The sequence below is a fragment of the Centruroides sculpturatus genome, unplaced genomic scaffold (genome assembly GCF_000671375.1).
Source record: "Centruroides sculpturatus isolate CEXI.00-Female unplaced genomic scaffold, Cexi_2.0 scaffold549, whole genome shotgun sequence".
Classification (NCBI taxonomy): domain Eukaryota; kingdom Metazoa; phylum Arthropoda; class Arachnida; order Scorpiones; family Buthidae; genus Centruroides; species Centruroides sculpturatus.
The window spans coordinates 413191-432708 of record NW_019384752.1 but is presented as its reverse complement, the minus strand read 5'-3'; the positions used below and the strand labels follow the sequence as shown (position 1 = coordinate 432708).

Below are 19518 nucleotides of genomic sequence, written 5' to 3'. Positions count from 1 at the left end.
TTACCCATTTCAGAGTTGTTTACGCCAGTCAACATGTCATCCACATAGAAATCTCGCAATACTATTTTTGAGGCTCTCGGAAACTCTACACTCTCATCAATCGCTAACTGCTTCAAAGCTCTCGTAGCCAAATATGGAGCTGATGTTGTTCCATAGGTGACTGTGTTAAGACGAAAAGTTTGTATTGGCATTTCTGAACTCTCTCTCCAAACTATTCGTTGAAAGTCACAATCCTCAGGTCTAACCTTCACCTGTCGATACATCTGCTTGATATCAGCTGTTATTGCAATATTGTGACAACGAAATCTTAAAAGTATATTAATCAAATCTTCCTGGGTTTTTGGACCAATCATTAAGGTATCATTAAGGGAAATACCTGATGAAGATTTTGTGCTGCCATCAAACACTACTCTCAACTTGGTCGTTAAACTTGATTCCTTTATTATATAATGATGAGGGATATAATAATGTTGATTTTCTAAGTCTTTACAATTAGGTGAGATTAACTCCATATGTCCTAACGACAAATATTCCTGCATAAATTGTCGGTACTGATTATAGATATCTGGCTTCATAGCGAGTCTCCTTTCTAAACTGTAAAGTCTTCTAAGGGCAGCAACACGAGAATCTCCTAACGCCTTTCTATCGGGTTTAAAGGGTAATGCAACATAATATCGTCCGTGATCATCTCTCCAAACACTTTTCTCGAACTGAATTTCACACAACTTTTCCTCAGTACTTAATAATCGAGATGAGGGAATATTTTCAAGTTCCCAAAATGATCTCACTAACTCATCCGTTTTTACACACGAATGATTCACCACAACTCTGTTGGGCTCATGGGATTCAAAGGTCACTTTGCCTGAGATAATCCAACCCAATTTAGAACTCAATGCAAATGGACAGCTCATACTACGTTTAATTAAATTTCCATTGATTAACGACAGAAATACATTTACGCCAAACAGGATATCTATGTTCCTTGAAATATAAAAGAAAGGATCGGCCAAAATAAGATCACTAAAGTCAGTGCAAATCTCTGAAGGTAATGAAACATATGGAAGGTTTTCAGTGACTCTTTCTATTACAAAGGCAGAAGTAGAAGCACGCAGTTCACTTTTAAAATGTGAAGTAAATATCAATTCAACCTCTCCATTGCTCATAGTGGTGAATGCGCCTAAACATGAAACCGAAATTGTACTGTCCCTTACATTTAATCCTAATTTTGTCACACACTCTTTAGAAATAAATGATCTCTGACTTCCTGAGTCTAATAAACATCGACATTCTACCCATTCGTTGTTAGAATTTAAAACCTTAATTTGAGCAGTACATAATAGAACTTGGTTGTTTGCATTCTTTCTTGACCCTCCTTCACAATGTGAGGCACAAATTGACTTACAAATTGTCTCTTTCGTCATCTCAGGACATATACTTGAATTCATGGATGAAAGGCTAGTTTGTGGATTTGACTCGGAGTCTACCTTAGAGATGGAATTTCTTTCCTTTCCATAACACAAGAGTGAGTTGTGTCTTCTCTTGCAGTTTAAACAAGAAGCATTGACAGTGCAATTTCTCACCCTGTGATTTTTCGACAAACAATTAAAGCACAAACCTTCCCTTTTTGCTAACTCTATTCTGTCCTGTACCTTAAGCTTCTGAAATTTAGTACATTTGTATAAAGCGTGGTCTCCCTTACAGCATGCACATTGTCCCTTCATTTGAGACGAGAGAGATGTAACCTTAGGCATGAATCTTTTATTCATCTGTGTTTTGGTTGGCTGTAGAGTTCTAACATGACCCTTCAAAAATTCTAATAAGTCATTTAATGGAGGAATATCATCACCTTTAAGTGAGCGCTCCCACCAGCCTCTGGTTGTTGCATCCAATTTAAATTGAATAATGAACATAAATAATATGCTCGAAAACTCATCTATATTAAAATTTAGAGCTTCTAAGGATCGAATACACTCTGTAGTTGAGTCAACAATATTTAAAATCTGTGCCACATTTTCATAATTTAATGTTGGCAAACTCAATATCTTCTTAATTAACGAAGCTACCAATTCTCTTTTCCGAGAATACCGTTGGGAAAGTAGTTCCCATGCAATTTCGAAATTTCGATCACAAATGGATAGGGATTGTATAATTTTTAAAGCTTATTCTTTTAATGAACACTTTAAATACTGTAGTTTTTGAGCACCTGACAATTTTCCATTGTTTGTAATAGCTGCTTGGAACAGGTCACTAAATGGCAACCATTCCTCAAAACTACCACTAAATGAGGGCAATGTCAATTTAGGTAATTTTAAATCTGACATTCCACTAGCTTTATCAACGTTGGATATACTATTACTATTTTCCAATTTTAGATTTGTTCTATCTATCACTAATATCAACTCATCAATCGAATCTTGTGCTATTTGACTTTCCTCAATATATTGTTCTATTTCGTCTTCCTTACAAATATCAAACAGTTTATCAAAGACTTCCTTTACTTCATTAGCAATTGCACCCAATTTCGAACGGTAAAGATCAAGTTGCACATTATCTGAGTCGTCAACATTCCCCAGAATTTTCTCTCTTAGTCTAGTAAAACTACTCTTGACAACTCTCTTTTTTATTGACAATGTTTTTAGATCCATTTTTAATAAACTAGAAATATCGTACCTGAACAACTAAAGTAAAAGATCCTTTAACTAAAGCAATAGTCCAACGTCCAATACTTGAAGTAGATCTTCACTCCACTGAAAGTTCGTCTCTATCCAATTTACTTCACTGCACTCAACACTATCTTTATCCCATCCGCTCTATCCGCTTCTGCACTCAACGTTACCACCATCCGCTTCTGCACTCAACGTTACCACCATCCGCCTCGACGGACCAGAAAATATTGTATACAGATTTGAAAAGAACACGGTACACTTCCTGTCTAACAATAACAACACAATTACACTTTAATGTCTCTAATAAGTAAGTGACTCTCTGGCACTCCACAATCGAGCAACACTCCGGTACCCGACAATTATTGGTATTACACAATACTGGTTCTTGACCAGCCACACAGCTACCCACTCTGGTTAGCTCCCTGGTCGGTACTGCGGTCAGCACTCCTCTCAATATTTTTATTTTTTTTTATTTTTATTATAGAAGAGGNCCATGATGAGAATCACTCTCCTCTCAGTACTGCCTCCACACACACTCTGACTCTACACACACACAAAGGGAAGTGCACAAATTTTCCCTCTCTCACCATTTCTCCCTCTCTAGGCAGGACAATCTCCCCCACATTCTTGGGGATATTGTTACCTCACCCACCTGACATGTGTGACCAAGCTGTGGACTGTCCATCACCACTTGCTTACATCCACACACCTGACACATGTTACAACTGAACTTAACAAATTTATTAGTATTAATCTGACAAATATTACTATTACAATGTTGGAAGACAGGAGAATTACTAATTTTTAACCTTACGGCAGCCAGATGTTCCGACAGTTGAATCTTTAATCTTCGTTTTGTTTCACCAACATAAAAACTAGGGTTGTTACAAGTGCATTCTATCCGATAAACACCTTCTTCCTCTAATAAATCTTTTTTGGTACTTATAATCATCATATTTGATAATCTGTTATTTAAGGATGGAGCCAATCTAATTAATTTTTTATTAAAAAACTTATTATATTTTTCATAAATACCTTTTACATACGGAAATTATACATACTATCCATAGTTTGGCTTGTGTCTGAACATTTATCACATTTAGGATAAGGCAAAACATGCATTTTACTTTCCTGGCTATATTATATATATCAGAGGGAAACTACTGGAACATTTTTGGATGCAGGGGATCTTGAAACTTTGAGAAATGCAAAAAAGTTTCAAGGTTTATTCTGTATGTGGAGTGGACACAATTTTATTCAGTCAATTTGAAGCTTAATAATTTCCACGACTTTTGTCAAAAATTTCTGAAATTTTGCAGGGAGGATTGTATATTAGGGGAATCAGTGCTATTAAATTTTGGTAGTTAAAGGTTGAAAGGATCATGGAACATGTCTTGAGTAGGATTGGACTTAATGAAAATTTTATTTGTTATTAACAACTATTAAGAGCCTGTACACGCTAGGCGTTTTAAAGAACCAAGAGTTCTATGTAGGCGTACACACTCAAACGCGCACTTTTGGCCAAGCGCGCGTTTATAGATTTTTGTTAAAACGCGCATTTTGCAGGCGCTTTGAGATATATGTGCTGCCATGTTACTGTACATTCGATCGCGCGTTTTGCGGGTGTCAGCTGAGCGCTTTTGAGATATATTGTCTGAAATGGAGAACGATCATTTCGATACTGATCTATTTATTGATGAAATCTAAAAGAGACCAACCATCGTCAAAGGATTTTATAGATATTTTAAAAGAATTACAAAACTTGGGTTCATTTTGTCTTAGTTTTGTATACAACATCGCAAACATTCAATGCGTCAGTCTATCTCGTAATATTGGGTGCACCCAAAATTCTCTTTGTGTCTGCCATCGTCTTTTATAGCGACAATGGAAGAGCACACACAATCAATTACTTTCACGTCCATTTCCAAACTGAGCCAGTGCTAACTCCGAACTAACGCTCGGTGTTCGACGAGCGTTAAACGAGCCGTTTTTAAACACGCGTTTAAAAACGCCTAATGTGTACACAGCCTAAGAGTTGTTAAATAACCTACTAAAAAAATCTAGCAATGAGTTGTATAACTTTCCCAGCAATTATGAGATCTTAATTAAAAAAGTAAATGTTATATTATTAAACAAATAAATTTGTGTGGCACCATTATTTATGAGATTTAGATAACTGTACAAAGATAACTCAAATTTGTTCTTAGAGGGTCATAGTTTCTGGCTGAAGATAGAATGTGCTGATACCTTGTCTTAATAATGCAATTTTTAACTATACACAAAAGCATACAAATTACTTGAAAGCTCAATTTTGTAGCAAGTGACTAGGTTGATCTAAAGATTTTGGTAAAGGGTTCTTCAGAACATACCTTTCCTAGCAAGAGAAATTTAAGTACATTAGAACACTATGACACTTGCTCATTATCTCGTAATGATTATAAGTGCATGTTTTATGCCCCTCGATGTAGGTTCCTGTCCGTGGTGAGGGGACCTCCCAGGGATTGTTTAGTATTTTTTCTTTTACCATCCCTGGGATCTGAACGCCCACCCACGTGTTTGTCGTGCGTGGTATCCTGTATGCTGGAAAGGGTAATCCTGGTAGTTGAGGGGCAACATAACGTCCCCAACACACTGCTTTGGCCCCTGCTTTGGATAAACGGGAGGCTCAAATCAGGCTCCATTTGAGTCAATTGGCTGGTCATTGAGTCATCCTTGACCTCGGCCTGGAGTCAACTGATCAAGGCAGACCGGGCAGACATGTCAGACAAGATGTGCTCTTCTTGACTGCATTGTGAGGGTATAGCTCCTGGAAAACCCTGGTGTGACGGCATTCCCTTGTTGGGCTCCCATGGTAGGTGGGGTCGCTAGGAGCTGAATTGTTATGTATAAAATATGGATTCCAAAAATTCAAAACAACCGAACAGAGATAAGTTACCTCCAGTAATAACTAACGTTTCCAGCGCTGCAACCTACTTGATAGTACATGCGACTGGAGATAAACCACTGTCAAAAAATGCTCTCCATTTCTTATTCAAAAAATATTTGAATCAACCATTGGACACCTGAAAAAGATACAAAAATGGAGGTCGGGACCTGCTGTTAGAAACATCCTCACCTCAACAATCAGTAAAACTATTGTCAACAAAATCACTGGAAGACATGGAAGTCACTGTCACCCCCCACAGAAGTCTAAACTCATCATGTGGGGTGATATCTGAGATCGATCTGATGTCTGAAGACAAATCAGATATTCAGATTGGTCTTTCATATCAAGGTGTCACTGCTGTTCAACACATTTCCATTCGTCAAGATGGCAAATTGATACCAACAAAACATCTTATATTGACATTTAACAAATCAACATTGCCATCTTCTGTTGCAGCAGGATATCTGCATTGCCCAGTTTGCCCATATATTCCAAATCCTCTGCATTGCTTTAAATTCCAGCAGTTTGGACACTCGCAAACGTCATGCAGGGGAAAAAAGCATGTGCACCGTGTGGAAATGAAGATCATGAGAGTACTGAATGTAAAAGTACCCCATGCTGTGTGAACTGCAAAGATGCACATCCTGCATACTCATTCAAATGCCCTGCATGGCAAACAGAAAGAGATTCAACGAGTAAAAACTGAACAACAACCTTACCCAGAGGCTTGTTGCATGGTTACTTCGAGCACATCATGAAACAGAAGACATTTGCAGCTGCATTGAAGTCTACAAAGACATGTGGGGTTCAAACAGATATTTCTGTTTCCCCAAATGAAAAATGTTTGCTGATACCATCCACCCAAACAGCAGAAAAGAAGAGCAAGAACAAAACACCCCTTCCTAAAACAGGAGTAATAACAAGAAATGTGGGTTCTAAAAAGGCTAATAAGAACCCACTCAACAAACAAAAATTGAAAGCAGCTCTCTCTCTAAACCTAAGAACTCAGAGGCTCAGTCTATGAGTGAGTTCTGACTTTTCTGATGAAGAGACTAATGAGGTTACAAAACCACTGTCACCTCCAAAAGAGAAACCCCCTGTTAAATTAAAGAGGGATACCCTTGCAAAGAATGTTGCCTCAAACACATAATGGATTATAAAATAATCCAATGGAACTGTTGTGGTTTCCGCAACAACTTCTCTGATGTTAAACACTTGACACCATATACCCCATCTGGCACTCCAGGAAACTCATCTAAAACCTGGAGAAAGAATTTTATTAAAAGGATTTGATATCTATTGCAAGGATGATGATAGTCACAACCGTGCCAGTGGAGGTGTGGCTATACTGGTTTCAAACCAAATCCCATCCTTACTGGTACAAATAATTACTGATTTGCAAGCTGTGGCAGTCAGAATTTCTATTGGAGTAACTGTCACAGTTTGTTCTATATACTTGCCACCAGACGTCAGAGTCAATGAGGATGAATTGGATGCCTTGGTTGAACAGCTGCCAACTCCATTTCTTTTACTTGGTGATTTCAATGGTCACAATCCAATGTGGGGCAGACCTGACATCAACTGTCGAGGCAGAGCCATTGAAAGATTTATGGGTAATCACCAACTGTATTTATTTAATACAAGAGAAGCAACATACTTCCATGCCACAACAAGAACATTCACTGCCATTGATCTATCCTTAGCAACTCCAAACCTGTTTTCAACATTTACATGGCAGGTTGGATCTAATCCACTCTCTAGTGACCACTTCCCAATATTTTTAAAATATCAAGGCAGAGAAAGCTGTGAAACAGCCCATCCACCACGCTGGAAACTTGAAACGGCAGATTGGCCTGCATTCTCCTCTTTGGCTGACATCACTGAGGAAATGGTCAATACTGCTGATATCAATGATGCAGTCGAAGTTGTCGCTTCCAGTATCATTCAGGTACCTGAAAAAACAATGGGAAAAACATCAACCAGATACTCAAAGCATCCGAAACCATGGTGGGATTAGAATTGTGAGGCAGCATTTAAAAAACAAAAGAAAGCATGGGGGATTTTCAGAAGATACCCCACTGCTAACAATTTGATTGCTTTTTAAAAAGCTAAGGTAAATGCCAGAAGAATAAGAAGGCAAAGCCAAAGGGATTCTTGGAAGAAGTGTCTCCAGCATAACATCTTCCACCAGCTCAAAAGCAGTCTGGGATAAAATCCATAAAATTAATGGGAAATATTCTTCTCAGTCTCTGTCCATGCTGGAAAATAATGGCACAATAATCAGCGATATACAGGGTATTGCTGATATGTTGGGTGAAACATTTTTGTCTTCATCCAGCAATATTATGTATTCAAGGAATTTTCAGGTTTATAAAGCCCAAATTGAAAAACAGTGTTTAAACTTTCACTCCTCATCTAATGAGGAATATAATGGGCCATTCACCAGAACTACATACAGTGATCTCTCGCTCAGGGAATACTGTTGTAGGACCAGATAAAATCCACTACAGCATGATTAAAAATCTTTCTGACAATTCTTTTATAAATCTTCTGAATCTGTTTAACAGAATATGGACAGAACATACTTTTCCTGACTCTTAGAGGCTATCTATCGTTATTCCCATCCCCAAGCCAGGTAAAGACCACAAGAATCCCTCTAATTACAGACCAATCTCTCTGACAAGTTGCCTGTGTAAACTCTTTGAGAGAATGGTAAACAGATGGTTGATGTTCCTCCTAGAAGAAAAGAACTGCTTTTTCACCACATCAGAGCGGATTTCGTAGGAACAGAAGTACCACGGACAATTTAGTAGACCTTGAAACATCTGTACGCGAAGTGTTTGTTTGACGACAGCACTTAGTATCTGTGTTTTTTGATATAGAGAAGGCCTACGATTGCTGTTGGCGATATGGGATACTTCATGATTTGCATGAATTCGGAATACGGGGTAATTTGTCAATTTTTATAAAAAAACTTCTTACAGAATCTAAGATTCCATGTCAGGATGGGCAACACTTTATCTAGGCTTTTCACGCAAACAGGTGTTCCTCAAGGCTGTATTTTGAGTGTGACTCTGTTACTAATTAAAATCAACAGCATAGCTAACTGTCTCCCACCTAGTGTGAAACACTCTCTTTATCTGGATGACTTTCAGATCTGCCAGTTTAGCAACATGAGCTTTATCGAGAGACAACTGCAAACCTCCCTAAATCGTATACACAATTGGTCCAAGATTAATGGTTTTAGTTTTAACGTGGAGAAGACCTCGTGCATCCATTTTTTCCAAAGGCGTGGGTTGCACTTAGATCCAGAAATTTACCTAAATGGAGTTAAAATCCCAATGGTCAAGGAGACTAAATTTTTAGGTGTTACATTTGACCAAAAATTGACCTTTTTACCATACTTGCGCAATTTGAAGAGTAGATGTTTAAAATCTCTGAACCTTTTAAAGGTACTCTGCTGCTCATCCTGGGGAGCAGACAAATGTTCTATGCTCAGGATTTATAGAGCCCTTGTCTGCTCAAAGCTGAACTATGGATCCATTGTTTATGGCTCTGTGTGAGAATCTACTCTTTGGATACTGGATCCAATCCACCATCAAGCATTGCATTTGTGCACTGGTGCTTTTCGAACTTCTCCTGTGCAAAGCCTGTACATGGAAGCTTATGAGCCTCCACTATTTCTGAGGAGAGAACAGTTGTCTCTGTTTTATTATATTAAGTAGAAATCTCAGATTAAATCTTCAGTTTATCATACAGTATTTGATACTCAGTTGGTAAGATTATTTGTAGCTTGCTCAAGCTGTGTCCTTACATTCAACATAAGAATGGAGAATGTAAACAGTACGATTGACCTGGAAATGGGCAACATTTTGCAGCCTGAGGTTGACTGTGTATCACCTTGGTCTACTCCTGTGATAAATGTTGACTTTTGCTTAAAGCAGTTTCCTAAGGAATCCACTCCAGACTACATCTACAGACAGCACTTTGCAGAAATCCAACACAATGACAGGAATTTAATTCCTATATACACTGACGGTTCTAAATTGTATGATTATGTTGGCTCAGCCTTTGTCTGCCAGGATGAAATCGTGGCAGAACAAATAGCATTGAATTCTTCCATCTTCACAGCTGCAGGCTATTTACCTAGCATTAAATAATGTAATCAGAAAAGGTCATCGTCACTGCGTGATTTACACTGACTCGGTTAGTGCACTTCAGGCTTTGATCTCATGTGAACCTAGTTCTCATTCCATAGTGATTAAAATCTGTAAACTGTTTACCATCTTACTGCAAGTGATTTCTTTGTAAAATTTTGTTGGGTCCCAGGCCATGTAGGTATAAAAGAAAATGAAGAAGCTGACGCAGCTGCAAAGTCAGCTAGTCCTTCACGGCATACAATACATATTGAAGGAGGTGATTTGAAGCTAGTCATTAAAAAACGACTAGTAGAGAGATGGCAAAATGTGTGGAACACACAAGTCCACGTTAAACTGCATGATATCAAACCTATGATAGAAAATTGGACACACAAGAAATTTTATGACAGGAGATTTGAAGTTATTATTACTCGTTTGAGAATTGGATATACTCAGTTGGCTCATCAATACCTTTTGAAGGGCGACGAGCAGCCAGTATGCTAGTATTGCAACTGTCCTCTTACTATAAAACACATACTGCTTGATTGCTCTGTTTTTGAGACCAGGCATAGACAGCATTTTGGAAATGCAAGTTTTAAAGAGATTCTGGGCCAGAGACCCAATCTTTATAATGTATTGGACTTTTTTAAAAAGTCACTAATTTGTGTAAAGAAATTTAATTATTTATTTATTTATTTTTCATTTTTTCGTTTGTTTTAGTTTGTTCTTAATATGTATATATTTGTTTTTGTTGTTGCTGCTGCTGTTTATTTATTTATTTATTTTTGTCATATATTTGTTATTTGTGATGTTTAAAATTATTTACCATTTGCCATGGCGCAGCTTAATCTATATGGCGCTTGTGCCAAAAAACCAAAACCAACCAACCAGTCAGCATGTTTTATGATAGGTTACACTAGTCAATAAAACTAAGTGCTGAGGTTTTTTTTGTAAATGTCAAATTAGGTTTTTGTTTTAAAATTTACTTAACAGTATCTCTTCATTAGGTGAACCAGTCAAAGTTTATGCTTTCTTCCATTTAAAGTTTGGTTACTTTGTTATGTATCAATTGAGGTTAAAAGGGAATGGAAACATAATAAATATGACGCTGGGCAAAATACACATTCACAATACATTGTATACAAGTTGTCTGTAGTGTCTATTGGAACACTGGTTAACTGGTAAGTTTTTATAACCTAATCCAGTGTTATTAAGTTGGGTGATTTTTTTTTCTTTTGTTGCTTGCAATAACCTTTTCATCTACCTGAATAAAGTAACTTTTTGGTTGATTCAAAATGTTAAAGCCAATATTAGACTCTATTTCTACTTATCTTAGAAAGTAAAATAACATAACCTGTTACTTACTTTTTTGTTTTTTTCATTACTGTAGTTACAGACTAACTTGGTAGGCAGTTTTTAAACCTCATAGCTCACATTAGGCCATACTCTAAACCAAGAATCAAGAGTTAGAAGTTAACAAAGATGATAAAATTTTGGAAATATTATAATTTAAATGGTACCATATACCATTTAATTTACATTTTAATGATGATAATTGTTCTGTTTTTTAACAGAAGATGCACTTGATTCAGCATGATGAACTGAACTGAATAAAAATTAAGATGAAAAATGCCAGGTGGTTGAGTGGTTGCACTACATAGTGTTAAAAAAGGAACAAATAATGACACAGTTTCAAAATTACTGACATTAATTAATTGTGTAACAAAATAAATTACTTTTTCATTAAATTTTTGTNGACCATCAAATTTGTAATCACTTGCCAGTTGCATCTGGATTTGTTGTAAAAAATTTTTAAGGACTTAATAAATGCCCGGTGCAGGGCGCTCTCTGGGTCTCATGCCTTCTTTCACACTTTCCTATCTTCCTTTCTTTTCACACTTCAAACCTCATGCTTTCTCTTCTTTCCTACTTCCAAGGGCTAAGTCCGTCGCTTAAAAGACGGACAGCTCTCTAATTCTCTTTTTAAAGATGTTTAAAGATGTATGTAAACCAAGAAATTTATTAAGGAAAAATTTAATAAATTTATATTTTGTAACAGATTACAGGATAAGTAGTATAAAACCTTCAACACTTTCTAGCAATTTTCTTTAATCAAACTAACATTTTCAGCTATATTTAAAGACCTTTCTCATGTTCGACGCTATTTGGAATGTCAGAGATTCAAAAATTTGTTTTCTTCTCAGCTAGAAAAAGTGTCAAAAGGTTTTATATCACTTATTTACAGAAGTTCTAGCTTTTCGTGCATATAATTGATTACAGGATTTATTAATGAATAATAATTAAATAAAAATTACGTTCTCCTTTTGGAAGTTACTTTTGTAGTTATGGATTAATAACAGGATAAACTATATTGACATAAAGCATCTTATTTGAAACTTTTAATATTTAACAAATTTAAAAATATAACTTTCTTTAACTAACAATTTTAATCTAAAAATTTTTGCTTTTGCAAAATTGATCTTTTTAAAAATTCAAAAACAAAAATAATGCATTAGAAAAAACATACAATTAGAAATAACTAAATATATTAGTAAATATTTTCTGTAATTTTATTATATTTTAAATCATTTTGCTTGTTTATAAGATTTTGTACACAATATTGAAATAAAAAGATGATTTCTCAATGAAATATTTATGTACTGATTATTGGCGAATTATCATCACTTGTAATTAATCAGCGGAGGAATCAATTAATACAATTAATGATTAGCAGACATTCAGTACCTCTCTAATTTCCAGTAAACTTACAATAAAACCTATTTTGAATTAAGAAATTGCAGAAGTAAAGTTGTAAGCAATTACATCTTTCTTCTAATGTGATTCATAAAGTGTAGTGACTTAAAATATGATTAAATTATAATCCAAATACAGGGTGGACCAAAAAGAATATACGTATTTTAAACTGATATATTTAATAAACTGTAAGACATGGAACTTGGGACACATATTTATGAAACTCTCTAGTTTAGATTACAGGTGTTCAATATGTTCTCCACCAGCGACACGAACAATATCACACCGATACTCAAATTCCTGCCATACTCGACTAAGCATGTCCGGTGTCACTGATGTAATGGCAGTACAGATCCGGTTCTTCAACTCATCGAGGTTCTGTGGTAGTGGAGGAACGTTCTGAGAAATTGTTATCGTTGTCAATAACATCCTGAATCTGGACACTAAATTCCACACGTTTATGTTTGTCATCATTATTCAGAGCCTGTAACAGCTGTAACTTGTACGGCTTCATAACTAACCTGCGTCTCAAAACATGCCAAACTGTTGTTTTAGGCAGCTGCAATTCCCGACTGGCATGACGTGTTGATTTTGAAGGGCTACGTTGGTAAGCAGCTTGAATCCGTGCGACATTTTCTTCAGATACACGAGGTCAGCCAGGACTCTTTCCTTTACATACACAACCTGTGTCAACAAACTGACGGTACTATCTGCGAATGTTCCATCCATTCGGAGGATCAATTTTGTACCTCAACCGGAAACGTCTTTGCACTGTAATCACGGAATTACACTTCGCAAGCTCAAGAATACAAAAGCTTTTGTGCTGTGGCATAGCCATTTTACAACAACTGTGAATACGTCATTGTAACCAAGCACAAGTGACATCTGGGGGACAAACTACACAATGCACTCGTTCCTCCGATAACCACAGCACACCGCTACTATCGATAGTTTACTAAATATATCAGTTTGAAATACGTATATTCTTTTTGGTCCGCCCTGTATATTCAAATTGTTAATATAGTATTATAAATGTGTCGAAAAAATTTATAGAATTAAAGTAGTAGAACATTTGTAACTAATAAGAAAAGTGTTAGTTTACACAAAACTCCACATACATTTAATTGTTCTAGTTATTACCATTTGTTATAATTCATTAAAGACATGTTAATGGCATTAATAGAAATATTATTTTACAACAACTGGTGTCATTCATCATTTCAAGATAATGAAACTCTGTTGTCAATAAGAATTAACACTCATGCTGAATCTGATTACTTCCATCTGTCTTGATGATGATAAAGATCTTCTAATGGTGCATTTTTTGAATCCAGCCTTGAAATAGCTAAATACAAGTTTATTTTGATTTTGACTTGCATCATAATAAAATTTTATAAATAATAATTTACATGAATAATTCAATCAACTATCCAATACAACTGAAATATGATACCTGCTAGGCTTTATATAATATGATGAAGCATGTAATGAGAAGCTTTAATGCAAAGTTTTGTATGACATACAAATTTCCCTCATCATTTCATTTTTACAGCAAGTATATTATTTTGAGTGTGTTCAGTTTCTGTATATTATATTCCAATAAATTTTGAGTGCTTTTTTTTTCATTGTTTAACAGTAAATTGTAGAATTTTTAAAATTTTATTTATCATTATTCTTACTTAAAATTTAGTATAAGTTATTTTTAATATATTTAAAAATATATTTAATATATTTAAAAGATTCTTAAATTTTTTTTTAGGCGTGAAAATGGCAGAAAATGAACAAGACCTTCTTGATTATGAAGAGGAGGAGGAACAAGAACAGACAACTACTGAAACTGCAACAGAAACAAAAAAGCCCGCTTGTGGATATGTTGCAATTCACAGTTCAGGATTCAGAGATTTTCTTCTTAAACCTGAATTGCTAAGAGCTATTGTTGATTGTGGTTTTGAACATCCATCGGAAGGTTTGTTTTATTGTTGTAATTTGATAGTTTATGTAATTTAAAAACATTAATATAGAAAATAATTTAAATTTGGGGTATGCAAGCAACTTGAAAGTAGCATTTTAATTTTCTGTAAATTTTTCATTACAAAATTTAACCCAAATAACATTTGAAGAAATAATATACAATATAACTAGATAGTTCCATCATGCTTGATAGGCAGTATGTAGTTAATGGTTGGGCCTTTTATCCCATACAGGTCACTCAGTGCCTCCTTGTTATGTTACTATAACATGGTGAAAATGCATTTATTCCACCCATTTTCCCTAGTGAAGTCTGGCATCACAGTCTTCAAGGGTGTAAGTTGGTTAAGTAAATTTTACATTTTTTTAGATGTGAAATTTACTTGATCAATATTGCTTTGTTTTCTCTTAGGCATTTTCTTAGACATCAATGTACCACACTTCTAGCTAAAAATGATACTGCTGAATGGTATGAGTTAGTGCCATCTGCACTCTGATTTTGGATATTATAATAATAAAATTAATAATAATAAATATTTGTTATGAAATAGCATCATCTGTGGAGAAAGAAAGAAAATAGACAGACTGTGGTTATTTGCTTATATTAATAATAATCATAATGTAGAATTGAAATTCTTGAAACAGTTACATCCAAAAAATGGTTAAAAATATTCTGTTTGCTTTAAAAAGCACAATTATTAAATTTCAATTATATGTCAAATACATTTATATCTTTTTATTTCTGTTTTGCATTGCTATTTTTTATATTGTTTGTTTGTTATGGAAATATTTGGCATGATACAAAATATCATTAAAATATGAGTAGATACTGCATTACATTATAATTTTAAAAAAATTCATTTTAAATTTTGCAACATAACTGTCCATTACTTTTTTGTGATCTGAAGATAAATTTTAGAATTTCTTTACTGTAAGTTTTATTTTGCAAATTTTTATATTGAAAACTATATCTTATTCCAAAATTTATTTGTTAGACAATATTTTTATATTACTTAAAAGATCAATGAATTTTTTTTTCTTTGTATTAATGAACAAATTGAAAGGAATATTCAGTTGCCTACTTTCTTATAACTTTGTCATTTTCCAAAAGTCTCAATTTCCTTATAATTCTTTAATTCATATTTTGACACCTGATAAAGAGCAGATGCTGAAATATGTTATGAATTTTAAAAAATATAGTGAAATTGTCTTTGGATAATTATCGTATTTACTTGCATATAAGATGACCTCGCATATAGGATGAGGTGTGGCTTTAAAGATCAAAATAAAGAAAGATTTATTAATACAATTCTAATTTTATTTTGTTTAATCACAAGTAAAATATCAAATGTACATAAGTGCACACATTGTCCTGCAAAAATTACTGACATTTTAAATTTTAAGGAAAAATCATGTAAAATTGATAACATAATTTGTTCGTGTAAAGCTGGACAATTGAAAACTTTTTTTTTTGCCAGTTGTTCAGTCAAATCCACTCTCCGTTGATTACATTTATGAGTTTCTCCAAATTCTGATTTCCAAATAATCATCAGTTTTCACTTGGGAATGGCTTAAAACTTAAAAACTTATATTGTGTTCCTGTGTGATTTTGAATTTCAATCTGGAATTCAATTTTCCTATTGCTGTTCATTTTTACTCCTGACAATATACAAGAATGATTCAAATGACCCAGATAAAGTACTTATGTTTTTAAATACAAGAGGATAAGCATCTGGTAAAAAATGCAAATACATGGTTCACGAAAATTATTTGCAAAAACACAAAGATTTCGCTTGCGCATGTAGGACGACCTAGGAATTTGAAGCTGTGATAAATGAATAAAAACCTTCTCTTATATGCGAGTAAATAGAGAGGTTGAGGCGCACGTTTTAAACGTGTAAACGTGTACGTGTGACGTTCGGCGCCGCTTTCCCGTAAGCCTAAAAGTTTGACGATGGTGTTTGGAATGTCGAGCGTAATTCCACCGACTATCCAAACACCATTGTCAAACTTTTAGGCTTACGGGAAAGCGGCGCCGAACGTCACACGTACACGTTTACACGTTTAAAACGTGCGCCTCAACCTCTCTAATATGGTATAAGAAACTAGGTGACTGATATTTCTTTCAGTTTGTTCATTAATATTACTAAAAGTTTGTTATATTTTCTTCTCTTTGTGTGTTGACTAAAAACACTCTTGTTCTGGAATGTTAATAGTACAGAACATATACACTGTTCTACAAGAAGACATAGCAGTATCACATTTTCAATTAACTGGGATTTGGATTTTAATAGTAAGAACTAACTACATTATAAACTCAATTGACCCAAAGATCTGTTAAAAATTGAATTTGTATTTAAATAATAATAATAATAATAATAATAATAATAATAATATTATTATTATTTTTTTATTATATGATTGAATTAAAATAATCATTTTTTAAAATAGTGATTTATATTTGTCATGTAATTTTAAATATGTAAAAATAATTTACAGTGCAACATGAATGTATTCCTCAAGCCATTTTGGGAATGGATATCCTTTGTCAAGCAAAATCAGGAATGGGTAAAACAGCTGTTTTTGTTTTGGCTACACTTCAACAATTGGATACTGTAGAAGGACAAGTAAGTAATAATCTAATTAGCAATTATGATTGCTTTTTAGATATTAATATTTATGTAATTTAGATATTATAATAAAAGGTAACTTGAGTATTACAATAATGCTGTATCAATTTAGCAGGACTTTGATGTAAAATAAAAACTGAACAAATTTTAGATTAACAATTAGATATTTTATTTGTTTAGGATAAGGTTTAATATAATTAAATTAAGAGATAATCTGATTCATTTAAAGAATTACAATTCACAACTGTTCATAATGATCAGTGTTCATTTATTTACAGACTAGGAAAAAAACCAAAGTGTTTATGGTAATAAATACTTTGGTTTTTTCTAGTCATTTATATATAGTAAATTTTTATAAAATGATTTGTTCATTTGATGGAACATGTATTTGTGTTTCTTTTTCATTCTTTAATCACTAGATTTCTCTTTGTTACTATAAAGATTTTTTTGTAAAATTCTTTTATATTTTAAAAAGGATTTCTTTGGAAAAGTGATTTAAATTGTTTACATATATATTTTTTTTGCTATAACAAAACATATATTTTACATTTAATGCAGAGAAAAAAAATGCATAACAGTAACATTATACAAAATTAAATATACAGTGATTTCATTGTATAGATTTAATTAATAACTTATTGATTTAAGAGAAAACAAATTGAATATAACTATTATTTTTAATAGTTTTTCTAATTTTTTCATCGAATTTTAATATTTTTTTCAAATTGAAATCTATAACTGAATGAATGATTTTTTGATTTGATTTAATTGGTATGTTTCATAATTAAGCAAATCATTCTTTCAAAAATTAAAATTATTTAGAACTGGGTTTATATATAGTTTACCTTCTGAATTCACTGTTTTTCATTATTATATTAAAAACAACTGTTACAGATGATTACATATTGCTTTAACTGATTATTACATTTGAAAACAATTTACAGTAAAATTTGCAAGGACTTGGATTTTTTGTTAGGATTTTGCGATAATTATGTATAAAAATTGAATAAATTAAATTTTTAAAACTCTTAAATCTTGAACTGCAAGAAATATTCAAGAATAGTCTTGATATTAGGTTGGGGAAAAAGAAATCCATTATTTTGTCACTAGATGGCTGTAGTGATACATATCTCATAAAATATTGATGACACAAGTTCAGACTTGTGCTTATTGGAAAAGTGACATTCTGTACTAAAAAAAATTCTTTTACAATTTTTTGATTGGTCAATTCAGTTGTGAGTTATAGGGTGTAAAAGACGGAAGTTAACAAAGAGAAAATTAGGTATGTTTTACAATTTTGCTTCAATAAAGGCGAAAATGCAAGCCAGGCAGCTGAAATTGTGAATGGTGTTTATGGTCCTGATACTGTCACAGCCAATTATGTGCAATTTTGGTTTCGTCAGTTCCGTTCTGGTAATTTCGATGTTAAAGATGCACCTCGCACAGGTAGGCCCGTTGTCGAAAATGTCAATAAAATCATGGAAATGATAGAAGTAGACTGGCACGTTAGCACTCGTAGCATTGCCCAGGAGCTAAAGATTGACCATAAAACAGTTCTAAACCATCTGAATAAAGCTGGATTCAAAAAGAAGCTTGATGTTTGGGTGCCACATGAATTGACGGAAGAAAACATTATGGATCGAATTTCCATCTGCGAAGCCTTGGCCAAACGGAACGAAATCGACCCATTTCTTAAACGGATGGTGACTGGGGATGAGAAATGGGTTACATATGGCAATATTGTGCGATAACGATCGTGGTCAGTGTGGTGAAGCGGCTCAAACGGTGGCTAAACCAGGACTAACAGCCAGGAAGGTTTTGCTGTGCATTTGGCGGGACTGGAAAGGAATCATCTACTATGAGCTGCTTCCATATGGCCAAACACTAAATTCGGACCTCTACTGTCAACAATTGGACCGTTTGAAGCTAGCGATTGATCAGAAGCAGCCAGAATTGGCTAACAGGAGAGGTGTTGTACTTCTTCACAACAACGCCAGGCCACACACATCTATAGTGACTCGCCAGAAATTCCAGGAGCTTGGTTGGAAAGTTTTGATGCATCCACCTTATAGTCCAGACCTGGCACCAAGCGATTACCATCTTTTTTTATCATTACAAAATTTCCTCGGTGATAAGAAATTGGCATCAAGAGAGGATTGCGAAAATCACTTAGTCAAGTTTTTCGCCAATAGGGAGCAGGGCTTCTAAGAGAGAGGAATTATGAAGTTACCTTTAAAATGGCAACAAATTATAAAACAAAACGGTGCATATTTGATCCAAGTCGAACAACCGAAACCATGTTAAATAAAGACTTGAAATGAACGTAAAAATAATGGATTTCTTTTTCCCCAACCTAATATAATGTTTAATAGAACTTGATTCAGAGAGTTCAGGAGTGAACAAAGCAATACACCTAAGCTTAGGAGAAGAATAAT

General features: G+C 34.1%; 2 protein-coding genes across 3 annotated transcripts in view; one reads left to right on the top strand and one right to left on the bottom strand.

Annotated features, from left to right (window-relative positions):
* LOC111628632 overlaps positions 1 to 3621 on the bottom strand; it is an 8391-nt gene extending 4770 nt beyond the window's left edge. The window contains 2 exon segments of the mRNA XM_023372462.1: positions 5 to 2678; positions 3319 to 3621. Coding sequence (XP_023228230.1) covers positions 5 to 2678; positions 3319 to 3621 — 2977 coding nt within the window.
* The window catches only part of LOC111628615 (spliceosome RNA helicase Ddx39b), a 45950-nt gene that overhangs the window by 9432 nt on the left and 17000 nt on the right, over positions 1 to 19518 (top strand). For both annotated transcript variants that reach the window (XM_023372444.1, XM_023372443.1), the window contains exons 2-3: positions 14245 to 14451; positions 16953 to 17080. In XM_023372444.1, the coding sequence (XP_023228212.1) occupies positions 14253 to 14451; positions 16953 to 17080 (327 nt within the window). In that variant the 5' untranslated portion in view covers positions 14245 to 14252. The remainder of the gene's footprint in view (positions 1 to 14244; positions 14452 to 16952; positions 17081 to 19518) is intronic.